This window comes from Lissotriton helveticus, chromosome 12, assembly GCF_964261635.1.
Source record: "Lissotriton helveticus chromosome 12, aLisHel1.1, whole genome shotgun sequence".
In the NCBI taxonomy this organism is placed as follows: domain Eukaryota; kingdom Metazoa; phylum Chordata; class Amphibia; order Caudata; family Salamandridae; genus Lissotriton; species Lissotriton helveticus.
Genome location: NC_136073.1, coordinates 611,311,576 through 611,325,139, shown reverse-complemented (window position 1 = coordinate 611,325,139; position 13,564 = coordinate 611,311,576). Strand labels below are relative to the sequence as shown.

The following is a 13,564-nucleotide window of genomic DNA, read 5'->3' as shown; positions in this document are numbered from 1 at the left end:
GGTGGATGGATGGATGAGTGGATGAGTGAATGGATTGGTGGCTGGCATTCTATTAAGTGCTTAGAGGGACGGGCGCTGGAGACCTGAGCGAAGGTGAGTCGGGGCCCGGTGGATCCGAACGGGTGTGTGCCGAGCCCGCTCACATTCAGGCTGCAGGAGGCCTTGCAACCACTGTGTGATCGAGCTGCCATTCATGTCAGAAGTGAGGGGCCCTTCTCGTTCTCCTTCCGGGGGAGGCGGATGGGCCGCGAAGGCCACACATACATACTGCGCGCTTATGTTATTTATGGTCAGTAAAACTACACGTATAACCTCAAATTGGCTGTCTCTCTGACGGAACATAATCATATTTATTTTGACCAATAAACCGTAGACAACTGTATGTACGTAGACACGTAGGCACACACGCAAACACAGGGAGCACACAGAGACGCCACACGCACAAACCGGGGAGCACACGCACACAAAGACACACACTGACGCCACGCATACACACTTGAAAAAAATACAGACACATCCAGAAAGAAACGCAAAGAATGCATACTCGGAAAGCTACCGACTGAATACACAGAAGGTACACGTACACACACTGGCACCCACAGACATGCATGGAGAGTCACAGAAAACTACCTTTCAGACATTGTACTAAGAGCAGCCTTGGTTTTACAAGTCACGAGTAACCATGATAGTAGGAGGTCTGAGAAACAAGTGTGTGTGTGTGTGGCTCTGTGTGTGTGTGTGGCTGTGTGTGTGTGGCTCTGTGTGTGTGTGGCTCTGTGTGTGTGTGTGGCTCTGTGTGTGTGTGTGTCTGTGGCTCTCTGTGTGTGTGTGGCTCTCTGTGTGTGTGTGGCTCTCTGTGTGTGTGGCTGTCTGTGTCTGTGTGTAGCTCTCTGTGTGTGTTTGTGGCTCTCTGTGTGTCTGTGTGGCTCTGTGTGTGTGGCTCTCTGTGTGTGTGGCTCTCTTTGTGTGTGTGTGTCTCTCTTTGTGTGTGTGTGTGGTTCTCTTTGTGTGAGTGTGGCTCTCTGTGTGTGTGGCTCTGTGTGTGTGGCTCTCTGTGTGTGTGCAAATGCAATATGTCTCGCATTTGCGAGTGATTAAGCTATTGGCATTGTAAATGACAATGCCATTTATTTATCTCTTTCCAAAACCCACACAGAAATAAAAAGTAGGACATTTACAATGCCAATAGCTCTAACTTTTGCCAAGGCGAGACCGTTGCATTGTAAATGCTTGTTCCTCTTTCTATTTGTAATCAGTGCCTTAGCAGATTACCCATTAACATGGGTAGGCAGAGGTTGGGCGGGAAAGTTATTTTTTTGGGTGCTGTGTCCGCCTATTCCACGAGGATTGGTAACTGGCAAGCATAGTACATTGGATTAATATATTGCTTCACGCCACTAGCAAGGTGTTGAAGCAGACCGAAAGTTAGACTCGATGTGGACTGGGCAAAGTGCTCGGCAAAGTCGGGAAGTTCCTAAAAAGAAACCAAAGAAAGGGAACAGTGTTGCGAGGGCTGAACAGTTTAGAAAACAGAGTGTTGTTCCACTTTCCTTGACACGCAAAATATCCGTACGAGCAAAAGCGGAAAGTGCCCAATATTAAATATTAAGTTATGTTTAATTAGGAGTTGTTATGTTTCAGAATTCACTACCGGGGGTGCACTATGCATTCCTCTTTGAATGAGAGCTTAATAAAGGCCGCGCGGATTTATGCAGGCACGTGGACACCTTTGAAGCAGGAGTATGTCAATATGCAAGCAGATGGGCTAGGAGAAGGCAGGGCTCTGGCTGTTTCCTAAGGCTGTTGCAACCAGCGCTTTAGATGGGCGGTAATATCCGGTACGTTGTACCTGCACTTTTGAGCAGAGGCGCAATACTTGTAATTGTAGGGTACTCTGGTACAGGGTACCTGCACTTTTATATTTCCATTTCAAGCCCTGGTTGCCACATCTTCGAATAAACAGAACGTTTTTGAACTTCGTTCCAGTTTCCATGAATGTGAAAAATGGGAGAGAAGAATGTAACTACTGGAGACTGGAATGAGCATTGGAAATAAATCTCCGGGTATTTAAAAGCAAATAATATGTACAAGAATGCCTCCACTGTGAGAGCGCCCTGCAGAATACTGCACTTTACTGATAGTACAGGGACTGGCCGGATGGGAGCCAAGGTCCAGCCAGCCAGTAGGCTGAAGAGAGTTAAACAAGACCTGGGAGGCAAACCGGATTTACTGCGACATTCTGCCTGCACTTTAAATAATTATATTAACAATAGGAACAGCATTTCATATCGCACATTCACATTGCAAGAACAGTAACCAGTCCAGTGGCATTCACTGTATTTACACTGGAAAGTTGAACAGCTGAGCTGGCCCTGATCCCTCGCTGCCGCAAGGCGACCTCTCCAAAAGCTACCTGTATATTCATTTTAAATGCCCAACTGCAAAGAGAACTGTTTAATTCCAGTGACAAATCACAACAGTTCTCAAACCGAGACCTTATTTAATCTTTATCTGTCCCCAAAGCCCCTTCCAACATAAAGACCCCCTCATTCAGATAAAGGAGGCCCCTGATATTCAGGCACAGGCCTCGTGGGCCCCATTATCCACAGTCCTATCCAGGGAAAGCAATTTTGGTGCTAATCTGGAAACAAGCAACAATTGTGTGTCTGTCTGTCTGTCTCATCCAAATAACTCTGTTGTGCCCGCCTGTGATTGTAAATAATCCACTCATCCGGAATAGTGTTCTCCTGGTGCTACACCCACACCAGAAGTTATGGCCCAGTTACTCACTGATGTGCTAATAATAGCCACCCATTTGGTCAAACAAATAATTAAATTAGAACTGGTTGCACTGATGTACAGTGCAAAAGATCTTTGCAGCAGCCACAGGGGGAAAGGAAAACAAGTTTGCGATGATGGAGAGGTATTTTTTCCACCTAATTCAACACGAAAAAAAGCGCTATGCTGGGAGCAGCAGGCACAGAGAGTGCGATGTGGGAAGAAATGGTACATAAGTTAAATCGAGAGCAGTGGACGGGCATGGATTAACTTGGATGCATCTGTGCTTGGTCCATGCTCCACAGGAATGAAGGATCGGAAGCATTGATTGGCGTGAAGTGATAATTAAGGAGGCTGTATAGAAGAGGGACACTGAAGCCAACAAATGGTGAACAATGGGCGGGCTTCAAGCCCTTTTTCATTTCTAAACAATAGTGTCTCGCAAGCGAGAGTCTGTTAGTGCATGCTTTTACAAGCTGCACCCTAAAAAGGGCTAGCCATTTTAAGACAAACAGTGCTTGTTTACACTTTCTTGGTCATAGTGCAGTAGAAGATTAAACAGTAAAATACAAATCGACCTACTACAATGAACCCTAGTAGGTCATTGTAGGGTAGGAAGCACTTCACCAGCTAAGCTATTTCACTGGCTACCTAAAACAAGCATTGGAAATGCAATAGGTCTCGCAGCATTAGAGTTAGTGCTTTTAGAATTGTTTATGGGTTTTTTGTTGTAAATCTTTAGCATTTTTATTTCTTGTAGCCAATGCTAAAGAATTACAAATCAAAAAAGCCATAAACAATTGTAAAAGCTTTAACTAAAAATCCTCTGAGACCTATTGCACTGTGTGAGGGTGAGGTGTTGAGGGTGAGTGAGGGTGAGGGTGAGTGAGGGGTTGAGGGTGAGTGAGGGGTTGAGGGTGAGTGAGAGTGAGTGAGGGTGAGGGTGAGTGAGGGTGATTGTGAGTTAGGGTGAGGTGTTGAGGGTGGGTGAGGGTGAGGGTGAGGGGTTGAGGGTGAGTGATGATGAGTGAGGGTGAGTGAGGGGTTGAGGGTGAGTGAGGGTGAGTGAGGGTGAGTGAGGGTGAGTGAGGGTGAGTGAGGGTGAGTGAGGGTGAGTGAGTGTGAGTGAGGGTGAGTGAGGGTGAGTGAGGGTGAGTGAGGGTGAGTGAGAGTGAGGGGTTGAGGGTGAGGGGTTGAGGGTGAGGGGTTGAGGGTGAGGTGTTGAGCGTGAGGTGTTGAGGGTGAGGTGTTGAGGGTGAGGTGTTGAGGGTGAGGGGTTGAGGGTGAGTGAGTGTGAGTGAGTGAGGGTGAGGTGTTGAGGGTGAGTGAGTGAGGTTGAGGGGTTGAGAGTGAGTGAGGGTGAGGTGTTGAGGGTGAGGAGTTGAGGGTGAGGGGTTGAGGGTGAGGGGTTGAGGGTGAGGGCGAGTGAGGGTGAGGGGGTGAGGGGTTGAGGGGGTGAGGGTGAGGTGTTGAGGGTGAGTGAGGGTGAGGCTGAGGTGTAGAGTGTGAGTGAGAGTAAGAGTGAGGGTGATTGAGGGTTTCAGTGTTAGTGAGGGTGAGGGGTTGAGGGTGAGTGAGGGTGAGGGTGAGTGAGGGTGAGGGTGAGTGAGGGTGAGGGGTTGAGGGTGAGTGAGGGTGAGGGGTTGAGGGTGGGTGAGGGTGAGTGAGGGTGAGGGGTTGAGGGTGAGTGAGGGTGAGTGAGGGTGAGGGGTTGAGGGTGAGTGAGGGTGAGTGAGGGTGAGGGGGTGAGGGTGAGTGAGGGTGAGTGAGGGAGGGTGAGGGGTTGAGGGGGAGGGGTCGAGGGGGAGGGGTCGAGGGGGAGGGGTCGAGGGTGAGTGAGGGTGAGGGGTTGAGGGTGAGTGAGGGTGAGGGGTTGAGGGTGAGTGAGGGTGAGGGGTTGAGGGTGAGTGAGGGTGAGGGTGGGTGAGGGTGAGTGAGGGTGAGGGTGGGTGAGGGTGAGTGAGGGTGAGGGGTTGAGGGTGAGTGAGGGTGAGTGAGGGTGAGGGGTTGAGGGTGAGTGAGGGTGAGTGAGGGTGAGTGAGGGTGAGGGGTTGAGGGTGAGTGAGGGTGAGGGGTTGAGGGTGGGTGAGGGTGAGTGAGGGTGAGGGGTTGAGGGTGAGTGAGGGTGAGTGAGGGTGAGGGGTTGAGGGTGAGTGAGGGTGAGGGTGAGTGAGGGTGAGGGTGAGTGAGGGTGAGTGAGGGTGAGGGGGTGAGGGTGAGTGAGGGTGAGTGAGGGAGGGTGAGGGGTTGAGGGGGAGGGGTCGAGGGGGAGGGGTCGAGGGTGAGTGAGGGTGAGGGGTTGAGGGTGAGGGGTTGAGGGTGAGTGAGGGTGAGGGGTTGAGGGTGAGTGAGGGTGAGGGGTTGAGGGTGAGTGAGGGTGAGGGGTTGAGGGTGAGTGAGGGGTTGAGGGTGAGGGGTTGAGGGTGAGTGAGGGTGAGGTGTTGAGGGTGAGTGAGGGTGAGGGGTTGAGGGTGAGTGAGGGTGAGTGAGGGTGAGGGTGAGTGAGGGTGAGGGTGAGGGGTTGAGGATGAGGGGTTGAGGATGAGGGGTTGAGGGTGAGGGGTTGAGGGTGAGTGAGGGGTTGAGGGTCGCTGCATCCCATCTTCCGTATTGGGGAACAAAGGAACGATCCGAGCAAGCTCCCTGTCGGGTCATTCTTAAACGCCCCTTTGAAAGCACGTCAGCGGCAGTGTTGAGCGCCAGAAGGATTCGCTTCAGGGAAGAAGAGCTGGCCGCTTTGTTTCGGCGACTGCAATCCAGGAATGCGAAGTCAGGCGAACTTGAAAAATAAAAGTCTGGAAAAATGAAATCTTTCTGCCCTAATTTCCCCCAAAAGAGCCTCCATTCGCCTTGGTCAGGTTTTACGTTGCACATCTGATAGAAATGCTGGATCGCCGTTTACAGGGGCACGTCCTGCCTCTCCGCAGAAAGTACGTTTCTATTTCCAGGAAATAAGTGAGCGGCGCCAGACAGTGATGTCATCCAAGAAGTGCAACAGAGAAGCCACCACCACTGGATGCAGGACGCGTGCCTCGTAAAATAAGCAACCTAACCCAAATCTGAGAGATCTAATACCGCATTAAAAAACAATGGCAAGTAAAAAAAACAAGCCATAATTGCTGCAAAATACATGTCGGGCGGAACACTATGCTAAGCACAGATTTTTAGCTTAGGTGTGTTTAAGCAACGCACTTAATTACTTTGGCCATGGCCCTCTGTGAGACCACCACCCCTGTGTTTTCATCTCACTTAAAGCCCTGCTGGGGAAACACTTTGAACCTAGCCTGCCTCAGCTTTTAGCGTGTGCTCTGTGGCTGTTTTTCATAAACAATTTCATGTGTCACATCTTTATTGGCGTGTTAATTAAAAAGCATTGCAATTATAGAATAAAAGCAAAAGGGCACTGGCAGTTCAACAGAGCTTTCAGACATATGTATAACCATAGAAGGACATTAAAACGTTTGAGATGAAAAGTTACCATCATCTGCAAGGCTATTTTAGTGCAACTGAGAATGAAAGTGGAATTCGGCACCAGTTTTCAAAGCACCAAACCTTATGGAGATTGCATGCGCCGTGCGACATTCCCAAGAATAAGCATCAGCAGTCCGAAGTAGTAAAACATAAGAGTTCGCTGCACACAGATTCCTACCTTGAGTCGCAACAGCTCCGGCTCAACTAACAATGTAGAGGGGACACTTTGCCAATCAGCGCAGCTCTTCTCATCGGGCCGACCCACAGCGGGAGGCAGACTTGTGCAAACTAGGCACCGTCGAGCCCCTATTTCTCTTGTGAATCACACGTACATGCAAAGCACGCAAAAACTTATTTGAAGGAACATGGTAGCGACCTATCGACTTTGTCAGTGACTAATTCAAGTTGTTCCGCTGTCTGGCACTTCAGAGCCATTTGGATAGGGCAAGTAGCATAGCGACGGACTTTAACAAAACGGAGGGAAGAGAGGGGAGGGGGGAGGAGAAATGCGACACGGCGGGAAGGGGAGGGGGCGGAGCGGGTCAAATAAACAAACAAGCCGGAGGGAAGAGAGGGGAGGGGGGAGGAGAAATGCGACACGGCGGGAAGGGGAGGGGGCGGAGCGGGTCAAATAAACAAACAAGCCGGAGGGAAGAGAGGGGAGGGGGGAGGAGAAATGCGACACGGCGGGAAGGGGAGGGGGCGGAGCGGGTAAACAAAGACGGACGTGCACGCGCTTTTAAGCTCAATGCGCATGCGCATTGAGCTTAAAAGTCACGGGCACTGCAAGGAATCGCCACGATTCCTTGCAGTGTGGATAAAGAGTAGATAAGTCGCAATACTCTCGCCTTGCTCGATGCGCATGCGCATCGACAGGCGAGACCTAAAAAAGATTGCGTTTACATATTACCTCATCCTCTTGCGTGATTTTTAACTTGAATGTAACACAACTTTGCGTTGTTTCATCTCATTTTAGCTGCCTATCGAGCATTTACTAAAAATAATTTATGGAGAATGTTTGTGCTCTAACCACACTGTTGATAAATACGGGGTTTATAGCACCACTTATTCTACCTCTGCAGAATGAGACCCCATTCCTAATTCTTTATTTTGGAAATGTTTACTCTATAGAATGATTGCAAATACGTTTATGCATATTTGCTCATAGTTAGAATGCGATCTTTCCCTTAAAAACTGATAAACAACGGTGAAGAAGGTACAGGTAAGGAATTGTTAATGGAAAGGAACTTTTCACGACAGGGGTAGTTAGCTCTATAGAAATCGCATTTACTTCTGACCCAGAGCTTTGAAAAAGGTTTTACCATTGAAATTGTAATTAATTAAACATGACGACTGACGCCACTCTCCACGGGAAACTTCACGTTACTGCCGCCACAGTAGTCTGTGAAGCTTTCATAATCAAAGTTGGTAAATGTTAATCCCCCATAACTGATAAATTAACTTTTATTACTGAAATACCTTAATTTCGCCATTCACACTCTGCTGTCCTACAATGTGGTATCAGGGCAAAAAACTAGGAGTACTATTGGAGCCCAGATACAAAAGCTGTTGCGGATGCATAGTTGCTTGTTTGCTCCAACCGGCGTGCCTCCTTTCTTCTGAAAGAAGTGCTAAACAGTCTGCAAACAAAGGTGAAAACTATTAGGGAGTAGAGAGCAAGGGCATGGTGACAGGGTGGTGGAAGGTGTGTGTGCCGCCGGGCTTGCTTTTAATGCAAAGTTCCCCCATTGTGTATCAAGCTTCGGATAAATTCTAGTTTAACGTATTTAGTGCCATCTGTACACTAGTCCTGATCACCTTGTAATATTTCATGGGTTTAAATAGAACATATTTTTGGTTGGGCACAGGTGATAGCAGACCAAAATCACCCCTTTGGCAGAGAAATGTGCACATTTGATTACATCAAGGCAATAAAAAAAAAAACAAGCGTTGCCGCGAAAGTTAAAGCGACCGCGCTAATTAGACAAGGAATGTCAGGAATGCAGCAGGCATCCGGCCGCGCTGCTGCTCGCTCCCGAGCTCCCTAGGCCATGGGAGTTGACGTTTACAGAGAAGGCGGGACATGCACCCACCTTTGGCCAATTGTGGGCTTTCAATTTTTAAAAGCCACACGTAATGGCCAATCACTTCAGCTTTTCAGCAAAAATCCACACGCACGAGTTTGCTGAAAAGCTGAAGTGATTCCAAGAGATCATTTTCTAGAGCATTGCATGCGCACTGTGCTAGGCTCGACCTAAAAATTATTATAAAGGAAAATGTTTCACTCCTAAATATCAGGATTCTCTTTTGTGAAGTCAGAAATATGCCATGGACCTGGTGCCGTATGATGGATAGATGCATGTATACAACATTACAAAACCGCAGGAAAAAGTAAGAGAGACTCAAAATTTCGTTTTTTTAGGAGGTGCATATAGCATCATATATTTGAGGAGTACATTTTATACGAGACAGTTAGCAGCACTGTAGGCATAGAATGTGGTGGCAACCCAAGGGGGCTTTGTGCACTATGTGGTAGTGAAACAGGGTGACGACGCAAGTGACAAGTGGGTGAACACAGCGAAGGACGCTGAGTGACACAGTGGAAAAACAATATGTACAACAGCAATGGTTCTTCCTCAGTGGATGAGTCATTATTCTTTGATTGGGAACCAAGGTAGGTGGTGCGCCATCAGTCGTGCTGTATTGAGGGTCGAAGGCATTTCAATCCTATCTAATCAGGATCTTCATCAGGACCGGGTTGCCCGAATAGGTCAGTGCGGGGTGAGAACTGGCCGGTAAGAACGATGAAAGTCCTGTTATGCGGCGAGGTGGAGGAACTTCAACCTCGGCAAAGGTAATGGGGGATCCGGGGGTCAGCGTGGGCTCGACGGAGTCTTATAGGGAGTTGGAGTGGATCCGAGCAGGGGCGTAGACACGGAGCCTCGTTCTATCCTGGAATATGTCTATGGCGAAAGGGGAAAATGCAAGGCAGGGTCAAGGACCCCTGATCTGCTGCCAGAGATCGGTCAAAATACCAAAGTTCATGGTCCGCCGTCAGAGTCCGGGGGCCATTGGGTGGTGAGAGATCTGCTGAGTAGATCAGGTTCAGGATATCCTATCCTGCCCGGCGTGTGTCCTGATCTACTCAGCAGATCTCCCACTGTGAGAGTCACTGCACCTGCATGTGATGTCTGGTGAGTCCAAAGGGTTTCCTTTCCCCCTTTCCCCCTTCTGATGGCTGCTATCAGGGAACGTCATGACAGTACGCCACTTTTTAATTGGCGCACTGTCATTGCATCTCTTGATAGCGTCTTTGCCCCAGAGCATGTCCGTAATATGGCCCCTGGTTTGCCGAAAACCAGATTAGCACTTCCGTTAAAGAAAAAATTCAAGCATGGTGGTACTGTACTTCAGATACCTCATAAGTATTCATTTTAGTGTTGCTGGCTTGAATTATTCGATATATTTTAATTTAAGGCAGTTTTCTCGCTCTAACACCTATCATCCACCTAACTTTGGCTAAGCATTTATAGAGGGGCTCTATGTGGATATTATACCTAAAGTACAATATTGTTTCATAGTATTTTATTGGCCTTAAAAAAGGAATCAACAAGTCTTCTAGAAAGTGAGCAATCATAGAAAGAATTGTTGAAAATAAACTCTGCTCACAAAAGCTTTTGTGTGATTTGAAAGGCTGTCCACAAACTTTACTATCATGTTTTCTAAATGATACTGTCCTTTACCTACTTAATTTTAATATCACCCTGTTGCTCCTGACATCATGTGTTGCCTTTTAAAGCATAACAGTTGCTGTGGCTCTGCCTTAGATGCATTATTATGCTCTCCATTCATCTAGGCTAGAAAATGAAACCACCCTCTTTTTTACTATATTTGACAGCAATCCAAGGATGAATGTCCTGTTACAATTAATAATCAGGATCGTTCAGCCAGAAAAGCAGTATCTGCACCAACCCGAATCTATAAACCGGAGAAGATTCGTCTTATCACAAGTGACTTGATCCGAGATCTCATGTGAGTACAGCCATCTGGACAAACTGCACATTTTTCTTGAACAAAAGTTTACCTGTTCCTGAACCTTTTTTTTGGGAACAGAAGGGTCGAATAAACCTCAAAGACATTAGCAACCAGCACCCCGTGATGCGTTGTTTTATGATCATGAGGCAAAGTGAGAGGTAGGGCTGGTTGTCATATTGATCAAACAATGTTTTTTGTTTTTTAATGTAATTTGTATTTCTATCAAGAAGGTCTATTTTACATAAAACTAATGATAGTGCAGAAGGTTTTCGAGTATAATAAAGAAGCAAAAGCAAGAATTAAATAAAGCACATGTGTTATGCACTGAAATAAATATAATACATTTTAAATATGAGTGAGGTGAATAAATCGGCTGACCTAGCTTCAAAATTATATTTTAGAAAAATAACCATACAGTAGCACACTCAGACAGAATTTATAATCTGATGTTAGACAGCTAATCCAACCGCTAAATTTACTACCAGTTTTCGTCTTCACTCATTTGAATCTTTAACACTTGGTTTGTCCCATTGTGAGAACAGTACATTTTATAACCATTGTCACAGCATAGATAAACTAAATTATTCAACGCTATTGGCACACAAAGAAAATATGATCAATTATACATTAGAAACCCCTATTTCACCATTAGTAGTTTTCTGTAAACTAAAATATTGGGCACATTATCAGCATATGCCATAATTTCCTCTTTTCTTGACAAAGATTGAATTTGTCATCTTTCAGTCCTCTTTCAAATGTACTCATCCTTAAGATATAATGCTAAAGTCATGTCAGTGATCATTTCTCTGGCCATCTATGCATCTCTGTTAATACATTTATAACATTTGGAAGTCAGAACTTGTTAAACCAACAATCTTGTATCATGTCTAAATCCTTATGAGGTAGACCTGCTGTATATGAGTATTATAAATGTATGTGTCCATGGGAGACCGTCAGTTGGAGAGTTTAGTTTAGTACATTTTCTTCTGCATTTGACCTAGAATTTACAGGTATTTAGCTGCAAATCCTCAAATTATCACATAATGCAAGAAATCAAATGAGTATACTCTGTCTTATTCACTGTACTTCAGGCAAAGTCTTTTTTTAGCCTAATTTATAGTACGCGCACAATGAAACACTCGTTCTCTCCCCTTCTTACACTTCCCAGCGCCCACTGAGCCCAAGAATATCCAGAATCGGTTATGTTGTCAAAGGCGTAGACTTTTATTCACATCAACCATATAAATCTACACAACCACTACAGGAGAAAACAAGTAAAGTATTATTTGAATAAATATTACATTTGCAGCAACAGACTTTGCAACCTCCATATGTCAAATGCAGTTAGGAATTTAGACACATCATTGTAATTGATTTCAGCTTCGCCATACACATGTACTTAAATTTGTTGGCCGACTCGGCCGATCCACTCAGCTGCGCACCTTGTGCCGGCAGGTCCCAACGCGCTACAGCCACATTGCATTACTTGAATACAGGGCCCCGCATAGCTCACCGGCCCACCGGGGTACCTGACCACAGGCCTCCTCCCAAATAGTCCACACAGTCCATATGTTGCGGGATAAGGCAGTAGAAGCATGACCACTGGCAGGTCAGTCCTATCCCTGCGCCTATCCTCGACAGTAGAGTCCAGGACCACCAGCAGGTCAGTCCCCTCCCCGCCTATCCAATGTACAGTTCCATTGTACCCCCTCTTGGGGTCCCTCCAGTCTCTGAACCTCCATTGCTGCGCATGCCCTCTTTGTTTTAACTGTCAGCGCTCCGCCAAGCTCTTCTGCCGGGTGGGAGGGTGGCTTCCAACGTTCTTGCGGCTTCCCCGGGGTCCCAGGAGACAAAGAGGAGGAGACCTCAGGGGCGCAGCCTTATATAACCGATTAATGTTAAGGTTCGGTTTTCAAACGTGGCTCCTACGTCATCGGAAAAAGGTCGGTGGTCTCAACCAGCCCCTCGACTAAGCTCGGTTTCATGGCGCGACTAAGGGCGCCCCTCCTCTAGATGAGGGGAGCGCCTAATGAGCTCATTCCCCCCTCCCCCAGATGCTATGCATCCACCACATCAGTTTCAATAATTCTTTTTGAAGATTTTTTTTTTTTTTTCATAACCAATTTTATTATGAGTTCAAGCAAAGCTCAACACAGCCCTCCACAGTCAGGAGGAGACTGTCAACGACAGATAGAAAGAGACACATCATTAGTACAGCATCAAACCCAGCGTTATATAGTGAATGACAGCGAACTACCCCACCCACCCAACCCCAAAAACACCAACCAGCCCCGCCCGCAGCTACCCACCCCTTATCCCACCCTAACCCAGTGCACGTGATCACAGTCCAGCAACATGAGATAACCTACAAAGGTGGAGCCGGCCAGCAGCCTAGAGTGTGGGATCCACATCCAGCTGTAATGCATCATCAATGTCCACGGGGGGGTCAAGGAGCAGGCCCCGGTAATCCGCCCACCGTTTCCAGATTTTGTAGTGTTTGCGGGGACATCCCCGGGCTTCAAAAACAGGCTGCTCTAGTCCCATGAGGAAGTCCAGGCCCGCCCTCCAAGCCCCGATTGGGGGGGCGCGCTCGCTCTTCCAGGCCTGTGCCAGGTCTCTCTTCGCCACCACCAGCCCCAGCAACAGCAAATGGCGTTTGTAAATATTGCCCCCAACGTTCTCCAGAACATGAAGAAGGCCCAGCCTGGGGGTACGGGGCAGGTCCCAACCCAACACCTCTGACAGGCAGTCCCAAACCCCAGCCCAGAATCGAGTCAGTCTCTCACAGGACCATACCGTATGAAACAGGGTGCCCTCTTCAGAACCACACCTCAGGCATTCCGGAGTCGCAACAAGGCCCGCCCGCCATAGGCGGTGTCTAGTATAATAAGCCAGGTGGAGGTATTTGAACTGGATGAAGCGAAGGCGGATGGCTATAGCAGCACCACGGGGAGATTCCAAGGCCTCACGCCAGTCGTCATCATCCAATGGACCAACATCACCCTCCCAAGACGCCCTCAGCGCCGCGAGTGAAGGGGAACAGTGAGTGATCAGAGAGCGATATATCTGCGAGACCTTCTTGTCACCTAGGTCTCCCATAAACAGTTTAGCCTCGATAGGACTAAAATCAGGGAGCTGTTCCAGGCCCACCAGGCTAGGAGTAAGAGCGTGGCTAAATTGAAGGTAGCGGAAAAACTGGGTCTTGGGCATGCTAAATTCGGAGCTAAGATCCCGAAAGGACTTTAGGGTAGTACCCGAGAGGACATGACCTAGGGACGAG

General features: G+C 47.6%; 1 protein-coding gene across 1 annotated transcript in view; it reads left to right on the top strand.

Annotated features, from left to right (window-relative positions):
• Window positions 1-13,564, top strand: part of CFAP45 (cilia and flagella associated protein 45) — a 523,391-nt gene that overhangs the window by 72,244 nt on the left and 437,583 nt on the right. The window contains exon 3 of the mRNA XM_078668990.1: window positions 10,148-10,281. Coding sequence (XP_078525116.1) covers window positions 10,148-10,281 — 134 coding nt within the window. The remainder of the gene's footprint in view (window positions 1-10,147; window positions 10,282-13,564) is intronic.